Below are 21,992 nucleotides of genomic sequence, written 5' to 3'. Positions count from 1 at the left end.
ACTGCATCGCACCATCAGTATACTTACTATACTCTATAATAAGCTGAGTTACTAACAGCAAGTAATACATTACAATTTTACCTCGTAAAAATTCTATAATATGCTTCCATCTAAACCTTATTCTCTTACATCACACGAGCATATACCGTACTATATACTGCCATAGATAAACCCAACATTAAATTATATACTGTATTGCTGTAAACCAACCTATATCTTATACATTTAATATCACACTATGTATTATTCTACACACCCTAATGTGTATCGAAATGGTTTATTACGTCCTTCCAATGATTGCTGAGCCAGAATCCATCTTCTCGGTTAAAGTTGTCTCTGTGTTTGTATATGTGGATCGCCTCATGAACGAATCTCTCATGATAGCCAGATGGCTTGCAGAGAACCTCTGTCTTGGAGAAGTCAATATCATGTGAGCCCACTGAGTTGTAACAGTGATCTGCCACGGCTGAGGTGTTAGTCCTACCGTGTTTCAGGTCAGCTTTATGTTCACGGATGCGGTCCGAGACATGTCGTTTGGTTTCCCCAATGTAACTGCTACCACAGAGGCAACTTAGTTTGTAGACGCCAGGGTACTGTATGTCTGGAACCACATCTTTTACAGACGGTACCAGATCACGGATTTTATGTACTGTGTTGAATCGGACCAGGATCTTGTGTTTAATCAGGATTTTGGAGATCTTTTTTGTGACCCCAGCAATGTAGGGTAAGGTGATGGTCTTGAAAGGCTCCTCAACAGGATCCTTCTTGATGGTTGGAGTGATGGCTTTGCGGATTGTATAGTCGGAGTAACCATTTGCCTTAAGAGCTTGGCGTACGTGTTTGAGTTCACTGGAAATGTGTTCATGGTCGGAGATGCATTGGGCTCTATGATATAGAGTCTTGATGAGGGAATTCTTCTGAGATGGATGGTGGTGGGAATCCGGTTTTAGATAAGCATCCGTGTGGGTGGCTTTCCTGTAGACAGAGTGGCTCATTGAACCATCAAGTCTCCTTTTGATTAGGACATCCAAAAAGGGTAGCTTGCCATCATTTTCGACTTCCATGGTGAATCTGATGGCTGGGTGTATGGAATTGATGTGGTCGAGAAATTGGTCTAGAGCAGGCCGGCCATGTGGCCAGATGACAAAAGTGTCGTCTACGTACCTCTTCCATAAGGTCGGGCGTAGAGTGGCAGTCTGGATGGCGTCCGTCTCAAATTTCTCCATGAAGATGTTGGCTACAACCGGAGATAGGGGGGAGCCCATTGGGGTGCCCTCAATTTGCTTGTAGAAGGTTCCATTCCAGGTGAAGTATGTATTGGTTAAGCAGTGTCTCACCAGGGGGGGTACCCCAGCATTCAGTCCTTGATGAACCAAGTCTTCAATGATTGCGATGGTGTCAGGCACAGGTACCTTGGTGAACAAGGAAACCACATCAAAACTGACAAGCAGGTCGTCTGGGGACAGGGCAATCCCCTTGATTGTCGATACCAGGTCAGTAGAGTTTAGTACTGCAGAGGTGGTTTTTCCAGTGAAAGGCCGTAGGATTTCGGACAAAAAACGAGCCAGTTTGTAAGTGGGGGAGTTGATAGTAGAGACAATGGGACGAAGAGGTGTATCTTCTTTATGTATCTTTGGCAAGCCGTACAATCTTGGTGGTCTGGCTGCAGAAGGTTTCAACGAGAACTGTTTGGTCTGATCAATTAATGCGGTTGAAGCAGAAATGATGTTGTTGGTTTTGGAGACGAGGCTGTTGGTGGGGTCTCTTTTTATTTTTGTATAGCTGCCATCGTTTAGTAGTTCTTGAATTTTGTTGTTGTATTCTATTTTGTCCATGATGACAGTGGCATTGCCTTTGTCGGCTGAGAGGATGACAATGTCATCCCTCTTTTTTAATTGAGCTAATTCAAAACGCTCCTCTTTGCTGATGTTGCTAGCTGGCATCTTAGCGTTTTTGAGGGTTACAGAGATTTCGGATCTTGCTACGTCTGCAGCGATGTGACTCAAGCCCTTGAGAGCTACATCTACTCGAGCAATTATATCATTAACTGGTATGTGTCTAGGTGTGACTGCAAAGTTTAGTCCTTTAGCTAAAACGGATTTCAAACCTTCAGAAATAGGACTGTTACTGCGATTAATTACGACTTTGTTAATATCTAGCTTTTCAATGTGTGGGTCCGGTCAATTAAAAAAGAGGGATGACATTGTCATCCTCTCAGCCGACAAAGGCAATGCCACTGTCATCATGGACAAAATAGAATACAACAACAAAATTCAAGAACTACTAAACGATGGCAGCTATACAAAAATAAAAAGAGACCCCACCAACAGCCTCGTCTCCAAAACCAACAACATCATTTCTGCTTCAACCGCATTAATTGATCAGACCAAACAGTTCTCGTTGAAACCTTCTGCAGCCAGACCACCAAGATTGTACGGCTTGCCAAAGATACATAAAGAAGATACACCTCTTCGTCCCATTGTCTCTACTATCAACTCCCCCACTTACAAACTGGCTCGTTTTTTGTCCGAAATCCTACGGCCTTTCACTGGAAAAACCACCTCTGCAGTACTAAACTCTACTGACCTGGTATCGACAATCAAGGGGATTGCCCTGTCCCCAGACGACCTGCTTGTCAGTTTTGATGTGGTTTCCTTGTTCACCAAGGTACCTGTGCCTGACACCATCGCAATCATTGAAGACTTGGTTCATCAAGGACTGAATGCTGGGGTACCCCCCCTGGTGAGACACTGCTTAACCAATACATACTTCACCTGGAATGGAACCTTCTACAAGCAAATTGAGGGCACCCCAATGGGCTCCCCCCTATCTCCGGTTGTAGCCAACATCTTCATGGAGAAATTTGAGACGGACGCCATCCAGACTGCCACTCTACGCCCGACCTTATGGAAGAGGTACGTAGACGACACTTTTGTCATCTGGCCACATGGCCGGCCTGCTCTAGACCAATTTCTCGACCACATCAATTCCATACACCCAGCCATCAGATTCACCATGGAAGTCGAAAATGATGGCAAGCTACCCTTTTTGGATGTCCTAATCAAAAGGAGACTTGATGGTTCAATGAGCCACTCTGTCTACAGGAAAGCCACCCACACGGATGCTTATCTAAAACCGGATTCCCACCACCATCCATCTCAGAAGAATTCCCTCATCAAGACTCTATATCATAGAGCCCAATGCATCTCCGACCATGAACACATTTCCAGTGAACTCAAACACGTACGCCAAGCTCTTAAGGCAAATGGTTACTCCGACTATACAATCCGCAAAGCCATCACTCCAACCATCAAGAAGGATCCTGTTGAGGAGCCTTTCAAGACCATCACCTTACCCTACATTGCTGGGGTCACAAAAAAGATCTCCAAAATCCTGATTAAACACAAGATCCTGGTCCGATTCAACACAGTACATAAAATCCGTGATCTGGTACCGTCTGTAAAAGATGTGGTTCCAGACATACAGTACCCTGGCGTCTACAAACTAAGTTGCCTCTGTGGTAGCAGTTACATTGGGGAAACCAAACGACATGTCTCGGACCGCATCCGTGAACATAAAGCTGACCTGAAACACGGTAGGACTAACACCTCAGCCGTGGCAGATCACTGTTACAACTCAGTGGGCTCACATGATATTGACTTCTCCAAGACAGAGGTTCTCTGCAAGCCATCTGGCTATCATGAGAGATTCGTTCATGAGGCGATCCACATATACAAACACAGAGACAACTTTAACCGAGAAGATGGATTCTGGCTCAGCAATCATTGGAAGGACGTAATAAACCATTTCGATACACATTAGGGTGTGTAGAATAATACATAGTGTGATATTAAATGTATAAGATATAGGTTGGTTTACAGCAATACAGTATATAATTTAATGTTGGGTTTATCTATGGCAGTATATAGTACGGTATATGCTCGTGTGATGTAAGAGAATAAGGTTTAGATGGAAGCATATTATAGAATTTTTACGAGGTAAAATTGTAATGTATTACTTGCTGTTAGTAACTCAGCTTATTATAGAGTATAGTAAGTATACTGATGGTGCGATGCAGTTTATACTTTAGTTTTTTATGTAGTTTATACTTTAGTTTTCTACGGTGTTGTTGAGTAACTGCAGCTACATATCATTAACATTCCTTTCCTTTGTTACTGCTAATCCCTGCACCCCCCTTGGTTGCTGCTGATCCTGCATAATGCATGGGCATAATATGACTTTGACACCCCCCCGCCCAACGCCTACGCATTTTCCATGAATATGCTAAATCCCTCTTCACATGCACATTCTTTTTGTTAAGGCGCTCTTCAACCCCCAATGCAGCTTATATATAAGCTCCTAGTTTGGTAGTGTCTCATTCTTCACCTGAAGACGGCTGCTTGCGTTGTAGCCGAAACGTCGTGAGAATTGTTTTATTATGTTTTATTTTTATTATTTTATTACTTCCCTTCTACGTGACTTTACCGAAAGAAACAAGAAGATGAATCCCTGCAGTCACGAAAGCTTTAAATCGAAAAATTGGTAGAGTCTTACACGTGTAATTCTATGAGTGTATTGTGAGCTTAAAAACAATATTGATTCGTGAATCGATGCATCCTTCCACCCCTAAAAGAAAGCACGATGGGTCAGAGCGTAATTGGCTGAAGTTGGTCATTTGCTCAAACCAAACTCGATTTCAGTGGGGTAAAAACTCAAACAAAAGGCTCAGCCAGGTCAGAATTAACAGAAATGTGTTTCTGTGCAATTCAGAACCCACCAAACACCTGGCACTGGTGCAGGTGATATTTACGGATGGGGAACACAGATGTCAGCGGGTTTTTAGAGGGAATTTATCATCTCTTGCTTGGGGATGACGCTGGGGTGAACGAAGGCACCATCGTCATTGACTAGTGACACTAATGATGGTCCCATTCCCTCACTCACCTTGACTCCAAGCCTCTTCCACCGCTGCTAATCACACCGGCCAAGACCAACTCACACCTCTCTATGGATTCGTCAAATTTACGAACGTACATTTCTCGCAGGTGAATACACCCGATGGTATTGAAGGCCATGTGGTGGTGCCGCCACTGGGCCGAGCAATTATATTGAAGCGTTGGCAGAATCGTGCGATGATTTAACGATCCCCTGTAAAGTAATGAGGTAAGAATCGGCATGGTTGTTGGTAAGATGAGGATTTTGAGGGGGCAGCTGTGCCCTTGGTGGAGAAATTGAGGGGCGTTTCTTGCACGTGCTGGTCAGCGGAGGAGAATCGGTCGTGGATGTGTCATTGTCTCCATCTCCACCTCCTCGTCCTCCTCATCTTCCTCGTGCTCCCACTTTCTCCACGCTCACAGCTGCTGGGGATATTGCTGCGAACGGCCCTCTGGGAATCAGGGAGACACACGTGCCACCGCAATCATCGTGTTGTTCAATTAAGGAGATGCTGATCCCTGCCATATGAACGTGGAATTTCCACCGCTGTCTCAGGAAGAGCAATGGAGATGAGCATCACTAAATTCCAAAAGCGCATGGGGGACTCGATGACATTTTTAATCAAATTAAAATGGTGGATTTTTCAGAGCACTGGATCAGGGGCAAAGGTAAATGTTTATAGCGCAGACCACAAACATGTTATAGGGGGGGAGCGCTGTACTGGGCTATGAACCTGGCGTCCTGCGTTCGATTCCCAGCCAGGGCTGAGATTAGCGGTGAGTGATATCTGAACCGGTCCTGGGTGAGCCCTGATTCCCAGGTGCTCAAGTGTGAACATACAACCCCACAACCAATACAGCGTGGGGAGACCTTCATCCAGTGGTGGAATTACACAGGGCCGTCAATTACTACTATTATTATACATTTGATTGACAGCACAGAGGAGCAGCTCAAGGGCAAACGCGATGCTCTTCTGCACATGAGCATCCGGACAGCCCAAGCTGCACACGCACAATTCAATTGTCACGATTCCATTGAAGAATTTAGGTTTTTTTTACTACTGTGCATTTGTTGCAAATGGTAGCAGCCACTAGTAGCTGCATTGATCCGACGAACCCATGACGTACAAGATGCGCGTACGAATCACAAATAATTATGACGAGCATGATTTGATGCATGTACCGTGTGCTTGGGAATCAAAATGAATCAAAATGAATCGTTAAATTTTGCTTAAAACTTCGTCTTAAAGATAGGGGCTAATAACCCCCCCTCCCCCAACCCTCCCTGAGACCTAAAAAATATACTTCATTGAAATTTACCAGGGAAAATACACTGATTTAAATGTATATATATTTGTTTAATATATAAACCCCCCCCCCCCCCGTCCTGAGCCCCTGCCCCCTGGGAAAGTTTCCAGTGCCGACTCTACGTGCTGGCTTCCTTCACGTCTCCCCAGCCCTGACGATCATGGCGACCACTGTCACGAGCACAAACAAGATCACCCAGGGAGTAGCCACTGTGGTACCAGGACGCTGGATGGAAAGCCTATTAGGCGAGAGCATGAAATATCTGATGTGTGCACATGGGTTCAAATACAGCTACAGGTGGAATAATAAATAACTAAACAATCCCAGAACCAAAAAAAAAACCACACGAACTCGTCGAAAATGTTGAATATATTAGGAGTCAACACTCGACTGGTAACCGTCCCACATGGCATCACCGCTCAATGGGGGGGGTGGGGTTAGGGGGGAAGGATCAAAGTTGTGGGGAGGAGAAAAAAACGAGGGGGTACGTGGCAATGTCCAATGGGGTTCGTGAGGTGATTTATAAATGTGTGAAATTATATCAAACATGACAGTATTTGGTGAATAATCATGTATGCATATGCCAATATAAAATGACTATAATAAGATGTAAATCCATATGGTAACCTAGAATGATATCAAATAAATTTGATAAACTTATTGATCGTAAACAATGTTGGTTTCCAAGAGAAGCCAGTGAATGCGAATTACATGACGTCACGCATGCAAGTGCGTCCGTTGACATTTTGTTTAATATTCTCTTGCAATTACCAGCTAGTCAGGATACCTCACAACACGATCAATTGGATAAAATATTGATGTTCATTATTTGTAAATTTATTTCTCAGAACCATGTTGGGCCAGGCAAAGGGGGGTGGGGGGATACTCGGTTGAAACAATTCAACAAGGGGTACAGTATCTATATGACCTTTTTGCTCGAAATCAAAAACCTTTTCTTATTACTGCTCGACTTGAGCTATAAGAGTTCTGATACTTGTGTAGTGACGAAAATGGTGTCACTCGGGTGTTCGCGCCAGCTACTGTTACAGGAGTGCAACCAGGGGCGGTTTCTTCATTAGGGCGATTGGGCGACGCACCACCAATGTCATTCAACCACAGAGTCACGCTAGCCGTCACTGTGCCTCTGGATATAGTCCAATCAGCGTCATGCTACGTTCTGTGGAGTACCGCCTCTTTTTGGGCGATTTCACTCCGGCTGAGAATCGCCCCGAGTGGCCCCATAGACTTACATTCAAAGATGTTTTTTTTCGAATGGGGGGCGCTGCAATGCATTCTCTATGGCTTCCGGGAGGGCTCGCACTAACGTGCTTACGTCATCATACGTAAGCACGTTTCATCCAACAATATAATTTGTCGCCACCTAGTGGAATCTTTAATAAAAGAAACTTGAGTGGATTGTATTAATAGTGAGTATAGAAACAAACAAGATGTATTGTAAGAGTCACTTTATTTTTCATTAATATTAAAGAAGTGAAGTTGCCTTTACATGCTTAAGCTGTTAATTTATCCATTGCATGGGTGGACCTTATCCTTATCAATCATCCAGACATTTGCCCCCCCCTGAGAGATTTTGCAGGAGCCACCACTGAGTGCAACTGTGCGTCTGGAGCCTCTCTCCAGCACCAGAGTAAGTGCGGCATGTCAGCCAGTGCTAGGGGGCATAGTCCTGGTGATGGCCTGAGAGAGAGGGCAAGGGGGCACGTGGTAGCCCGAGTGGGGCACGTGATGCTCGGTCGGGATCCTTCCGGAAAGGTCTCGAAGGGGGTGTGGCCGAAGTCGGAGCGAGGCCACGCCCAGGAGCATCAAGGGGCAGTCGCGAGAGCGTTGTTGGCTCGTCGGTGAAATCAAGTCCGGGTCTCCGTCTAGACCAGCGGTCGGGAACCTATGGCTCGCGAGCCATATATGGCTCTTCCAGTGACGGCATATGGCTCCCAGACAATTTTTGAGTTGAAAAAAAAAATCTGTTTGGAACTGATTTTAAAATACTTGTGATATTGCTTAATAATACTGTGTCATTTTAAAGTAAACAGAAATTAGTTTTGAAGATAAATTTCACGGGTCACGCCTGCACGAAGCTCAACCTCACCAAGTCGTATGAACCAGACTACAAGGCCATCAGCAAAACCATGCAGCACCAGAAGTCGCATTAAAAGTAAGACATATTTAATTTATTATACGTTAAAAATTACTATATGGCTCTCAATGAAATATATTTAGAAATATTGGGCTTTTATGGCTCTCCCAGTCAAAAAGGTTCCTGACCCCTGGTCTAGACTCTAGAGTTAACTCGCTACTGGCATAGTTAGCCACATCACCTACTATAGAACCCGAGTTACATTGAGTGTTACCCGCTAGGGACGTTGTTAAATAGTTGCCTCCCAGTCCAGAGTGTGTGCCTCCGTGTTGAACAACACTACACTTGCATTGTCGTTGTACTGTACGCCTTTTGGCATTCTATGGTCTAGATTTGAAGCTTTCGTGACTGCAAGGATTCATATTCTTAGGTTTTTTCGGTAAAGTCACGTAGACGGAAGCTTGTGTTGCCTCCGAAACGTCGTGATTTTTATTTTTATTTTACTTTTATTAATTTTTATTTTTTACCTACGTGACTTTACCGAAAAAACCTAAGAATATTCTATGGTCTAACACTGGTGAGACAAGGCCACAAAGAAGGCCGTCTCTGGTGTAGGCGAATCAGTTTCAAGGACAATGCATATATTATCAGAGCATGTTTGTTTTGTATGTTTTGACACGAGCATATGTGGTTAATGCAGACTTGATGCCTTGCAAAAAGGTATCTATTGTGGTGTTTGAACATCTTAATACCACCCGTGTTATTGCCAGAAAGGGTTAAACCTATTCCCTATTCTTATTTTTCATCAAAGGGTGCAGTAGCCAACAAAAAAGGTTTTGACAACCACTGGGGGTAGAGAGTGGGGTTATGGATTTAAAGGTGTGGGGGGGGGGAGGCCATAGCGGAGGGGCAACTCACTGGAGAGCAACACCATGTCCATGCCCCAGAAGATGCTGAGGATCCAGCCGACGATGAGCACGGCGGTGCCCAGCTGGATGAGCGCCGCCGCCACGTTGAGCCAGAAGACGCAGCACACGTGGCGGTCAGGCAGGTCGGTGCGCGCGCCGCACAGCACGGAGAAGGCAGACAGCAGCGTTCCTGTGGCGACGAGGGTTTGGTGGGGCAAGGGACGAGTTGTCGGCCAGTTAAGCAGCGCAAAGAGTCAAAAATGATAACGATTGGATAGGCAACGGACGAGTGGTTCCCAAGCCTTTCTGGACCACGGTCAGCCCTGAAAACATTTCTGCGGACCGCCGTGTACCAGTAATGTATACAACGACTCTAAATCAATGTATATCTAAAACAGTCTGCTTCCCACGGCCTTGCAGTCCACCGAATCAGCATCCTTTGGATTGCAAGTCCAGCATTCGAACCATCACGCCATCGCAGCTTCCCTTTAGTGCAAGAGTCGGCAACCAAAATAACAAGAAGATACTTATTTTTTTCATTCGGTAAAAACTCAATATTTCAAGAGCCACAATGCGTGTGAATGCGAGACACTCCTTAATGAATAACGTCACAACACTTTCCTTAACGAGCCGCAGGCTGCCGACCCCTGCATTATTGCGATTAAAATGTGCAAAAAGTGATTTCTAGACAGCCAAAGGTGTGATCGTGAACATTTGGCCCAGTCTGCCCATCATGCCTTACATGTCAAGTGACATCACAGCTACTGCAAGTAGGTAACGATGGCTACACTCTGCACTGATGATTCCTAAAAATAATGAAACCGGTGTACAGTTGACACATTGTGCTGCTGTGTAACAATAATATAGCCATAATGTTGAAGTCTTGGTCGAAAATAAGACTGTTGTGCATTCTAGACTCCCTCGCGTGGCACGCAGGGCAGGCTGGAAGGACCAAGCCAAATTGTCTCGATCGTGCCTCTTGCCGTCTCTAAAACACATTCCTGCGGAGGGAGCTGGTAGGAACGTTGGGTTGCTCGGTCAATGACCAGGGTCAACGGCGGCGTGGTGTATTACGCAAATATGGCCGACTGTGAGGGCTGGCACAAGCCGGCGTAAGTAAGTTAAACGTTGAGTTTTATAAGGACACCACGGGGTGACCAGCCCCTCCCCACACAGCCCCACCCCTCCCACCCCCCACCTAGCCCCACCCTCCCCACCCAGCCCCTCCCCACCCTCCCCACCCAGCCCCTCCCCACCCTCCCCACCCAGCTCCTCCCCACCCTCCCCTCTCCACCCAGCCCCACCCCTCCCATTTTTGTATGCACGACGGACGGACACAATAATCCCCTGTAGGCTGGTGTAACCAGGAGGTTCCTACCAGTATCAACTCATGCATCTACTATTATTACTGCTCTCACTGGTGTCAAGTCTGCATGCACGTTTCTGTCTGACGAGTTTCTCATTATTTACAGAAAGTGTAAGGATTTATTTAGGAGGCACTTAACGGCGAAAGAGACGGAGCTTGCTACCCTGTGCAAAAGGTCAAGAGGTCATCACGGCCAATTTCGTTGATGCCGCCACATCACAATTCATCAGAGCTCTCCTATCAGATTACTTCAGCTGTTGCGCAGTTGACCCCTGACCTCTCTTCAGGACCGCCTCTGACAGTCTCATCATTACGACCGTGTGACTTTAGGGCTTGCCCTTGCTAAACCAGTTGACACATTCTTTAAGCACCACCCTTACAGTCTCATCATCACCACCGCTTGGTTGTGGGTCTTCTTTTTTTCCAGCCTACACACACGTATCCCCACCCATCGCCACCATCTCTTCTCTCGATTTCATGAATTTTGTTCTTGCTGCATTGTAAGTTGCTTACCCTATACCTACCGGGACATTTCTGACGTCCTACGTACACCTTTTTTTAAATTACCGTATTCATGAGTGTAAAAATAAAATAAATATTTTTACACGCGTTATTCAATTCACGCCATGAAATAAGAATCCCGTTTTAATCAATTATTACATGAATTATTACAATGTGTAATAGGTTGGTTGACTGATAATGTGTGCGAGTGTATAAGTAGAGAAGCCAGTCTTTGTCTGGAACACGTTAGATCCCATTACAGATAACGTACGCCAGTCATTTTTAAAGATTACAAATCATTTAATATCTAACAGATGTAGAAGACTGGGAGCTACCGAGTGAAGGGTCAGGAATCTGATGTTTCTGGCGCGCGCACACACAGTCGATTGTACGGTTATAAATAGAAACATCCAACAGCAAAGATTTGTTTTAACTAGACCCTCCCAAAAATGGCAAACCAGGGGACGATCGGATTCACTGATCGGCTGAGGTCAACCTAACGTTATACATTTGCTTTGAGCCTCGTGCTAAAGACGGAAATGTTTACCTGCATGAGCTCCATCATCAGCAAATTGAACATTTCCCCTCCTATGCGAGCGTGAGTGACATAAAAAACACCGAAGGTATCGACTCAACTATACCTGTCGTCACATTTTAACATCCTCCACATGCACCTTTGTATTCGGTGGCCAGACACTAATTGTACGTATAATTGTTCATGAATGTACAATTGAAAACAAAATTTACGTGCGTTATTCAATGCACGCTGGGATGTTAGATCTCGAGTTAATCCGGGCTTTACGTCAGCTGGGTCTGGGTTGGCCAACTCGGATTTTATTTCTGCACCCAGCACACCACATCCAGTATCCCTCTCGCTGTGACCGTGGCTGCGGCTACCTGTCACGTGGCTTACTCCAGTCTATCAGCGACCTGCAAAAAAATGCATTGAGGAATGAAACCCCGCTCGCAATGCATTGTTACAAATCTAATTACCATGGGGGTGAGAAGGAGACGTGGAAAGCTACAGAGACGTAGAGAGACAGACAGATGTGACGAGACCGTGAAAGGGAGACACGTGGAGAGAGAGACAGAGATACATTGAGAGAGAAACACACGAACATGCACGGACAGGCAGAGAGAAATATATAGAAACATAGAAGCGAGAGAGTGGCATAGATAGTGAGACAGAGACATGGAGACAGAGAGAGAGAGATAGACACGGAGAAAGAGACACACACACCGCGATACGCACAAAGAGGCAGACAGAGAGATATAGAGAAGTGGAGAGAGATGCTTCGTGTCGATCTCAGCATCTGGACATGAAAGAGACGCCCCTGGGGGCATGGCCCATGACTCATCGCAGTGATGATGCCTCTCGCGCACACTGCGTCATCCCTGGCGGGGGAAAGGTCCCCACGTCTTCCATCATTGCGCTAATGTTTCCCCCCCCCCCCCCCACCAAATAATTTAATCACGATTGTGCTGTCAGCGTCATGCCACGAGACGGAGAAGCCGTTGCCAACCATCGCAGGGCAGTGCATCGCCCCATGGCAGGAGAACGCTCCGCAACAAAAGGAGATGCAATGACGCCGAGGTTGGTGGATCACGCAGAGATTACCGTGTGCTGTCAGACTCCCAAACCGTAGCAGGGCCATGAGATGGACACGTGGGGTCTTTTGACTGCTGTCCCCTTTGTCTTTGTGGTTCTCTTTCTCTCTCTCTCTCTCGAGGACCACAAGCGGTCGTCATCAGGCAAAGAATATGGATTCAAATCTTCAGGCTCAGTGAGGATTTTTTGGGAAAATAATTATCAGCATTTTAATATTTTAATATTTATATAATTATTATAGCTCCATGTGTGATGTCTTCAAACAAGGCCATGCTGCCGCCACGCAGATACCTGGAGACTGAGCAGAGCTACTTCTGTTCGATCAATCATGCACATTTTAAATCAAGCCGTCTATTTTCCAAAAAAATATGAAAAAACAATACATTAAACAACAAAGCAAATATTTTGAAATTGACTGTTGCTAAGCAGCAACTGTCATCAGCCCATGCGTACGAGAACATATGGGGTAGGGTGGAGGGTGTGGGGAAGGTGGGGGGCCCAACTGTTCCTCCCTCCGCCCCAAATGTTGGACTGGCAGGAAGCCATCCGCTCCATCCGCTCTGCAGCATTAATTAGCATCCATCGAGGACCCCACAGACCTCTCCACGCCCCCCCCCCCACTCTCGCCCACCCCCCCCCCCTTCTGCCCCCGTACCCCCCCACCTCAGTGGCCACATGCTCAAGCACAACTTGTAACGCTTGCATGACCCACAAATCAAAAATTGGTTCACGATCGCCAAGGGGGCTCTGGTTTGGTCAAATAAAGGAAGTCTATATTCGCCACAGCCTCGAACGCACTTGCGGCACTTGTACAGCCACCGGGTTTAAAATCCACCGCTGCGTTCGAGCGATGTTTATTCAGCAAACAAACAATAATGGGTGCAGCGGTGGCGCCGTGGTAAATGGGGCTGTGAACCTGGCGAACCAGACTTCGATTCCCGCCCATAGGTTAACAGTCGTTGGCGAGCGATATCTGAACCGGTGCTGGGCAATTCCTAATTGCCCTTCATCAACCCGTACGGACCAGCGTAGTGAATTAATAGTCAAATAGCCCCCCACGATCCACACACTGTGGGGGGCGAGGAGGCCTTCGCCCCAGAGTGGATGGACAAAAGGGCTGCACGTGGGCATGGACATCGCAACCGTTCCTTGACACTTCACTGTCACTGGCGCTGAACATCCGTGGTTGCTGTGTGCCCGCGTGTACGCGCGCGTCTGGAAATGTCGCCGTTTCGTATTTTCCACGTTGTCCCAAATGCATTTTTTTAATGATCCTTTCTCCTGTTTACCCCTCTTCTTCCTGCGTTCGTCTTCGTCGTCCTTGTCTTCTGTCGTTGGGAAATAGCAGCGCTCACAAGGGCACACCCGGGTCCTTGTGATAGTCGCTAGTGCGGGCGGGAGGTCAAAGGGCAACGTTCGGTCTCCGGTGAGATGGCATTCGTTCGCGAACACGGTATTCGCACAATTTTAGGATTTAACTTCGTAAATAAAGGTCTTAAAAACGAGTAAAACCGCGCATTAGACTGGAGGATCACGTGGAGGTGTTTTTCCGACGCGCATCCATCCCCATTACCCTGCCCGTAGCGATCGAGTGTGTTGTGTGGATTGTGTTGCAAGGCCCTTTGAGATGCTCGGAGGGCATTTCACGCAAAGAAATCTTCGTCACGGTACGACGACGCCTGAGTGGCGCGGCTTCACGCCTAACAAAACCTCTTTGGAACGCGTATAATGTCTCGGCTTACGCGAATTAAATAAAAACCCCACGGTGGATAATTGAGCTATTTCCTCCTGTTTCATAACCACAACCGCCGACATGCGTGTGCAGTCGTGCAGTAGCGCGGTGCGCGGTGTGTGCAGCGGTGTTCCCAACGCTGTTGTTGTTCTCAGCGCTGCCCTTTTTCTAACAACGACACCAATTAACCTCTCACATCGCCCCCTATAACGGGAGGGGGGGCAGGGGGGGGGCGCGTGTTTGCCACCGCCCAATTAACGAGACTAACGGAGCCTCCATCGCCCACTCACTTTATGCGACATTCTCCAAACTTTTTTGAGCGACTAATTTTCCTTCCCATTATTTTTAACTCTTGCTGTTCGTTAACAAAAAAATGTTTTACGTATCATTCTGATACTTTGTTCCGAGTTTACATGCGATCGTTTAATTAATCTACCTATGCTACTTCCTCTGTGATTTTCCACCAGCTGTGGGCTGGACACCTGTGAAAAAAGAACTTCATAGTGCATTGAGTTCATCCAGTTTTCAATCAAATGCCCGTGTCTGCCTAGTTATAACGAAGTCCACAAACATCACCCTGACTTACACACACGTCATTTGCAGCGTATATCAAAGCACCTCGGGATCAGCACGGTTGGCTCTGTACAGTTAAAAACAAGTTCAACATACATACAGACGAGAGGCCCTTAATCTGCCTGCGTGTGTGTGCGTGTGCACTCAGTGCCGGTCCACCACTAAGTAGACTCGACCCTAAGAGTTGTAATATCCCGTGCAGCCTCAATCTGGTTAACAAGTGCACAAGTAGCAGCATCAGCACTGGAGAGACAAAGGTGGAAAGGCAGTGCCCCATTCCAGGGGTAGCGCTTGCCATAAGCCACGATCCTCAATGTACAAGTTTTGGCAAAAAGGCGTCCCCATGTCTCCCTCTGCACCAAATAATTATGGCACGTCAATATGCGATTCTGGCCAGATAGCCACTAATGAGTGGCCACGGAGGAATAACGGACCCAGTTCATTATCTGGGTCACTGGATTATTGCGCGTGAAATTGTGCTGGGTTCACTTGCAAGCGTGTAGCAGTTAGCATCCGCTGTGCTACCCGGCGAGCAGAGTTCAATTACTACTCACGGCCAACATCGGTGAGGATTATTCTGTACCAGTCCTGGGCCTTCTCCGAGCGGAATCAGCCTCAAATGAGTACCGAGTATGATGTGTAAACATCGCCACTGGGGAGACAAAGTGCGTGGTGATGGTCACCTACCCCCTCGTGTGCCATGCCAGCCTTCGTAAGTGCTTGCTAATAACACTTTCCCCAACAATCTGCTAAGGCTATACGGGGATATTTGTCTTTGTACATGTTACAACACGCAAATATTTGTATTGTATAGACCATATCTTCTTTATAAATCCAGTGCTGGATGAATGCCTCCCCCCATGCCATTCGGTCACGGAGCAAGACCAAGATCGGCTCAGACATCACTTCGCCACTGATGCTCGTCGTGGCCGGAGAATCGAACTCAGATCGCCGGCTTCACAGCACGGTGCGCTAACCACTGCGCCGCACGCTCAAACCCCCACGCCTCCCCACCTCCGGGGTTCGTTTGCACCGACTCCGTATTGTGACCGCCGCCGTTGCAGCGCGTTGTGTGCGGTGGCGATGCCATAATCCGTGCGCCGTCAAAGTCCGTGAAAGACGACGAAACTCACCCCCATATTAGGCAAAGGAATGTCATCTGCAGGGGTTCGGGGGGGGGCATTGATTGTGAGCCGCGTGCGTTGCGAACGCCCCCCCCCCTACCCCCACCGCTACCATCTCTCCATTTCACTTACAACGTCCACAACTCATGACGCTTTTTTTATTTGTTCTCCGTTTCGGTTAACGGGTCGTGCGGGAGGAAATTCCAAATAATGCACCTTTTTATGCATACAGGAGAAAGCCTCACCGAGGGGGGGGGGCTGGTGGGCCATGTCCACTGGCAAGCTGTTTTTACCTTCGTATGGCAGGAAACTGGAGGAGGGGGGCTGCGGCTCAGAGAAAACCCGCCGCACATACGCCAGAGTTCCACAGAGATTAATTTGGTCATTCCTTGCCTTCCTCATCACGATCTTGGCCACTTTGAGGTGTTTACACTTAGATACAGTATATACCGCGTACAAAAAAAACGGCCAGATTCCCACCCTGGGAAGATGTTCCAAATGTGAGCAAAAAATATATTTATTTGCGTGGCGTTGAAAGGACATTTGTCTGTGAAACTCATCGCCGCCGTCGCCACCACCGTGGGGGCCCACGTGTTTCGCCCCAAAAAGTCGAACGGGGAAGGCGCGCTCGCCACCGACACGTGGCGAACCGAGAAACCGTGGTGGGCAATGATTTCAGCAGAGCCAAACCGGATCGTGTTGTCAACGCCGGTCACCGCGCGCTGTGTGCTGTGGATTCTCTAAATCGTCCTAAACATTATGGGAACCTCATTTGCCAGTAAAAATATGATAATTGGTTCTTTACCCTTCTATCTGGCAACAAAACTGACACCTTTTTACAAGGAGTCATGTTTGCATAGACCGCAATACCTGCAGTCAAAACTACAAACAAAAGACATAACTCTGATAATGTGCACTGTCCTAAACATATTTTCGTTAATGCTAAACAGATGCTCCGATCCATTTTCTCAACAGCAACCGGTTACTTGATCCCCCCCCCCCACGTCCCACCACTGTTCTGGCCATTCTAGAACTGTTGAATCCATCTGTGTGGAACTTTGATTGCTGCCCTGTCGTACGTGGGGGTGAGTTTTTTTTTGTTTCCCCTTCTGAATAGTGTCCTCTAGGTTTCTCCCTCTTGAAGCCAAAAAAGCACGACCGAATAATGGAACTTGGCCAAACATTCCGATGCAGGATCCTCCTCGACAAAAAAAGGGCCTCGAGATTCAGCGAGGCTTTGCTGTGTAAATACATATCATGACTTGGCATTCCACCAACCCATGTTTTACAGTCGCTAAACTGGCAAATGCAGAGAGAACAACCCCACAATTGGGTGTCAGTGTTTGAGCAGTGACGCTACAAGTAGGCAGCAACTCAAGGCCCCGCCTGCCCACCACGAACCCAAATCTCAACTCAGGTTACGGCACAATCCCTTCAATAGCAAGATCTCAGATGCGCTATAAACCTGCCCACCTAAGTTCTATTGCCAGCCATGGTTAATATGGATACACCAGTGCTGAGTGACATCTTAACCAATCCTGCCATACCTCCTCTCTGCCTCGCCAATCACCAAACCGTTCTGACCAGCGTGATAAAGTATGAGCCGTGGATTGACAAGGGTTGTACATTATTAACGAAGAGCCTGTCAACAGCCTAAGCCCCATTCAAGGGAGACACCCCCCCTGTGTCGGTTGAAATGTCCTAACCCATCGGTGGACATTCCACATGCCCATGGCAGAGACCAGTCTCATCATCATCGAACTACGGTTGCTTTGTACAAAGTCGCTGCTTGCTGATGCCCAACTCCGAGAGGGAAGATGACATTGATGCCAAGTCGACCCAGAGTGCGCCAGTCGGATGCGCAAACATCCGCGTCGATTCAGTGTTAACGAGTGGATCTAGGAGGCGAGCGCACCTGAGCCAGGAATGACCATGTTGCAGAGGAGGCAGAGCACAGCCGCGAGCATGGGCATCCGCGGGATGGCGGCGCGGAGAGGTCCCTTCTTCTCCTTCACCCGGATGACGACACCTCCGGTGGCCGCGTCTCCTGCGCCAGCAGCTTCGTGTCCACCACCACCACCACCTGCTGCTCTACCTCCACCTGTTCCACCGCCCGCTTCACCACCACCTCCTCCTCCCGCTCCACCGCTTTTGTCCGTGAACGATTCCTGATCGGCGTCCAACCCCTTGAGCTCCATTGAGAGGGCTGGCTTAAGTCCACCACTTACTGCAACCACGCCTTCACCGCCACTATCTCCACCACCGACTGAAATGTCTACTTGAGTACTGCCACCACTACAACCACTACTCGTATCACCCACTGCAACGCCTCCTTCACCTCCACTAACTCCACCGATTGCAATTCCCCATACACTGCCACCACCCACACCACCGCCTGCAACACCACCACCGACCCCAACCTCTCCTCCACCACCAGCTACGCCACCTCTTCAACCACCACCTACTGCAACGTCTCCTTAACCTCCGCCACCACCTCCACTGCCACTTTCACCACCTCCACCACCAACAACCACAAGGTTCTCCACCAGTAACACCTCCTCCTTCACTACCACTACCTCCACCACCACCAACAAATACTTCTACGTAATCCACTATCAACACCACCACCACCCAAACCACCTCCTTGAACCTCCACCACTACCCACCACCACTTACCCAACCTCCTTATTCAAGTCCACCACCACAATTCCACGATCCTCCTCTCTCTCTCTTAACCACTCACTCTGACCCGGGACCTGCCCTATCTCTCTCTACCCCCCCCCCCCCCGACTCCACACTGCGAGTTAACGAGTAGAGGATGGAGAGGGAGAGATCAAAACGGGCACAGAGAGAGCGAGACAGAGGCACCGAGTGAGTTGCTGTCCTCCGCGCGTCCTCCTGCGGGCCTCATGCCCCACAGGCAGCTCCCGGTCTGCTCGTGCCGCTGCGCGTGCCCGAGTCAGTGCCAGAGTCAGTGCCCGAGTCAGTGCCAGAGGTCGCTAACGGGTTTTGATTCCTTACCCGTACCCGGCCGCACCAGGGTCGCAAATGGGTACCCAGTACCCGTACCTGGCCGGGTACGGGTAGCCGGGTATCGGGTAGGGTACGGGTATCGGGTACCCGGTTACGACCTCTGGTCAGTGCCTGCTAGTGCCCGGTGCTAGCTCTTGGTGGACACGCGTGCGCGTGTGTGTGTGTGATAGTGGCCGGTTGTACGCCCACGTCGCGCCTGCTGTGCTTAGTTGTATCTGGTAGTGTCCGGTAGTCTATGGTAGTCTCTGGTAGTGTATGACAGTGTGTGGATGGTAATGTCTGGTAGTCTCTGGGGGAGTCTGGTAAGTAGAGTGTGGTAGTCTCTGGAAGTGTGTGGTCGCGTCTGGCAACCAGTACCCGGCAGTGACTCATTAATACCAGGCAGTTCGGAGCGTGCACCCCTGTCTGGAACCTCGCGGTGTTGAGCCCTCGTGTCTCGTGAGTGCCCGCCAATGACTGGCGCGTCTGGGCGTACAGCTTGGCAGTGCCTGGCAGTGCCTGGGAGTGCCTGGCGTGCGTCCCCGTGTCTCGGTCGAGCCCGCCAGAGCCCGGTGTGCGCATCGTGGGGGTACCTGGGGGTTCCGCTCCTCCTCCTCCTGTTCCTCCTTCACGGCAGCGGCGCGCAGAGACAACAACGATGGTGGAGGGGGCCGATGCTGACGACGACGGCGTTGGAGGTGGTGGGTCTCCTACTGCTCCTGCTGCTCCTGCAGCACCGCTACACTCCACGTGTGTCTGTGTGTGGGGGGTGTCTGGGGTCTGTGAAGCTGCAGCGAGCGCGCGCACACAAAGGCGGTGCTCTCCCCCCATCGCCAACAGCCACGCGACCCCCCCCCCCCCTACTCACCGCACCCATCACAAAGACACAGAGCCCCCGTATAGCCTTAACATACGTTTAGGGCAAGTGCTGTTAGCGAGCACCTATGAAGGCACGCGAGGGTGTGGGTGGCCGGCACCACGCCCGGCCGCCTTTGTCTCCCTAGTGGCGATGTTTACACTTCGCACCAGATACTCATTTAAGGCTGAGTCGACCTAGGAGAGGCTCAGGCATGATTCAGATAAACGTCACTGGTGTTGGCCGTGAGCGGGATCGAACTCGGGTGGTCGGTTTCGGAGCGCAGCGCGGTTAACCGCCACACTACCACTCCCCATTACACAATGACAAAGATCCCCCGTATAGCCTGAACAGACACATGGGGTAAGTTGCTGTGCGAGCACCTATGAAGGCCGGCACGGCACACGAGGGGGTAGGTGGCCATCACCACGCCCGACCGCCTTTGTATCTTTAGTAGCGATAATTTCACACACCTCACCAGTAACTCATTTCAGGCTGAAGCGCGCACACGCACACACACCCAGCCTCCATGCCTCCCCCTGTTCCCCAATTCCCAGGGCAGCCTCTCCCTCAAAACCACTCCACGGCACCCTCCCCTCCGCATTACCCCATCTCCATCCCATCAATCTATGCATTGTTTTCTGCCAACCATCCCTTCCTGTTCATGCACGAACCCCCTGCCATTCATTCATCCAACCATCCATTTGCCATCATTCCTTCCCGAATGCTTCCCACTGTCATATCCTCCATGCCTTTGCATCATCCCCTCCCCATCCATGGATCACTGCCATTCATCCACCCTGCACTCACCCTGTACCCAACCCTCTCCACAAACCATAAACAGTGTTCGACGTCGCGCCGTGAGCATGCATGATACACGTGCTCGCCGTATATATTCATGGTGCACGTCTCCGTCACGCTGCATGGAGACGTGTCACGCGTGACATACACATTGTGTCCGGTGTATGTCGCACGCGCATTACGTGTCATCGGTAATGAACGATACTATTTGACCGTCCTTTGCGCTGGATGAAAGCCTCCTCCTCCCAGCCAACTGTTGTCGTTCGCCCGCACCTCCGATTGGCACGGGCGGCTGCGTACGGTGCGAAAGAAGTCCGACATGCATACGTGAGCGTTTGTTTGACCATACTTCACCACGGTCGCTCGTCGATGACAGTGGTCTAAGAGGAGGGGGGGGGGCAGGAGGTTGGGGTGGAGTATAGCAATGCAGCACCCGGTTCGCATCGCACTCGCCACTGATGGTAGCCGTGGCCGGAAATCGATTTTGGGTCAACGGTGTTCAGAGAGCAGTTCGCTAACAACTGCGCCACCGCTCTCCCATGTGTATACATATCGCATTATCATCATCATCGTCAGTAACCGATCTCGGTGGCTAAAGCAGCCAGGGGCTTATCGCCCCCCTCCCCGCCTTTTTTACACAAATTTCAATACCAAGGGCCCAAAGTAACCACGGCTATATAAGTAATCGTTACGGCCAGGGCTTCGTTTCAGCCGGAGCTGTCCAGGGCCAAGTTCCGGAAAATACCCCCCCTTCCTGTTTAGGGCATCCCATACGGAGGGGGGGGGGTGATCCGTTTGTTGGCATCAACCCCCTCCAGCACCACGGATGACTTAATGGACCGTCTTCTTCTCTGGGGTGACTCAATGCGTATTGTTAGAAAGCGACTGCCCCGTATCGTACAGGGGAGAGACTGTGCGCATGATAAACATGTAACGCATGAGCCCAGATAAATTGCTTTTCATTATCACGTGGGGGAGGGTTTTTTTCTTTCTGTTTTACGAAAGCGCCCCATCCAATCTACTCTCTTCGGCCCCTCCACCGCCACGGTGTCTGGGAGATGTTAACTACCTCGCCGGGAATACAGGAGGTCGTGGGTTCCATCCCGACCCTGACGCCTGTATATACGAAGTTTGCGCGTCTCTCCCCGTGGTCGCGTGGATTTTTCTTCGGGT

At 49.0% G+C, this 21,992-nt stretch overlaps 1 protein-coding gene across 2 annotated transcripts; it reads right to left on the bottom strand.

Annotated features, from left to right (window-relative positions):
• Positions 1 to 4,297: 4,297 nt before the first annotated feature.
• STUM (stum, mechanosensory transduction mediator homolog) lies at positions 4,298 to 20,870 on the bottom strand. Of its 2 annotated transcripts, XM_061549615.1 has the most exons (5): positions 20,829 to 20,870; positions 19,756 to 19,918; positions 18,066 to 18,947; positions 9,256 to 9,435; positions 4,298 to 5,386 (listed from the first exon to the last, which is right to left on the bottom strand). In XM_061549615.1, the coding sequence occupies exons 3-5, from the start codon at positions 18,346 to 18,348 to the stop codon at positions 5,352 to 5,354; spliced, it is 498 nt and encodes a 165-aa protein (XP_061405599.1). In that variant the 5' UTR covers positions 18,349 to 18,947; positions 19,756 to 19,918; positions 20,829 to 20,870; the 3' UTR covers positions 4,298 to 5,351. The 2 variants fall into 2 exon arrangements, with proteins under 2 accessions (XP_061405599.1, XP_061405598.1); XM_061549614.1 differs by lacking the exon at positions 20,829 to 20,870 and having other exon boundaries at positions 19,756 to 19,944.
• Positions 20,871 to 21,992: the final 1,122 nt, after the last annotated feature.

The sequence above is a fragment of the Lethenteron reissneri genome, chromosome 11 (genome assembly GCF_015708825.2).
Source record: "Lethenteron reissneri isolate LAM-NWPU_2019-01 chromosome 11, ASM1570882v1, whole genome shotgun sequence".
NCBI lineage: Eukaryota > Metazoa > Chordata > Hyperoartia > Petromyzontiformes > Petromyzontidae > Lethenteron > Lethenteron reissneri.
Note: the sequence above shows the minus strand (reverse complement) of the source record. Positions and strands in the feature narration are given on the sequence as shown.

Excerpts from the sequence above, each read along its gene's own strand:
- STUM (XM_061549615.1), bottom strand. The coding sequence starts at position 18,348 with ATGGAGCTCAAGGGGTTGGACGCCGATCAGGAATCGTTCACGGACAAA. Across the intron at positions 9,436-18,065 it reads CATGGTCATTCCTGGCTCAG|GAACGCTGCTGTCTGCCTTC; the intron begins GTGCGCTCGCCT and ends TCGTCGCCACAG. Across the intron at positions 5,387-9,255 it reads GGACATGGTGTTGCTCTCCA|AGGGCCGTTCGCAGCAATAT; the intron begins GTGAGTTGCCCC and ends CCTGATTCCCAG.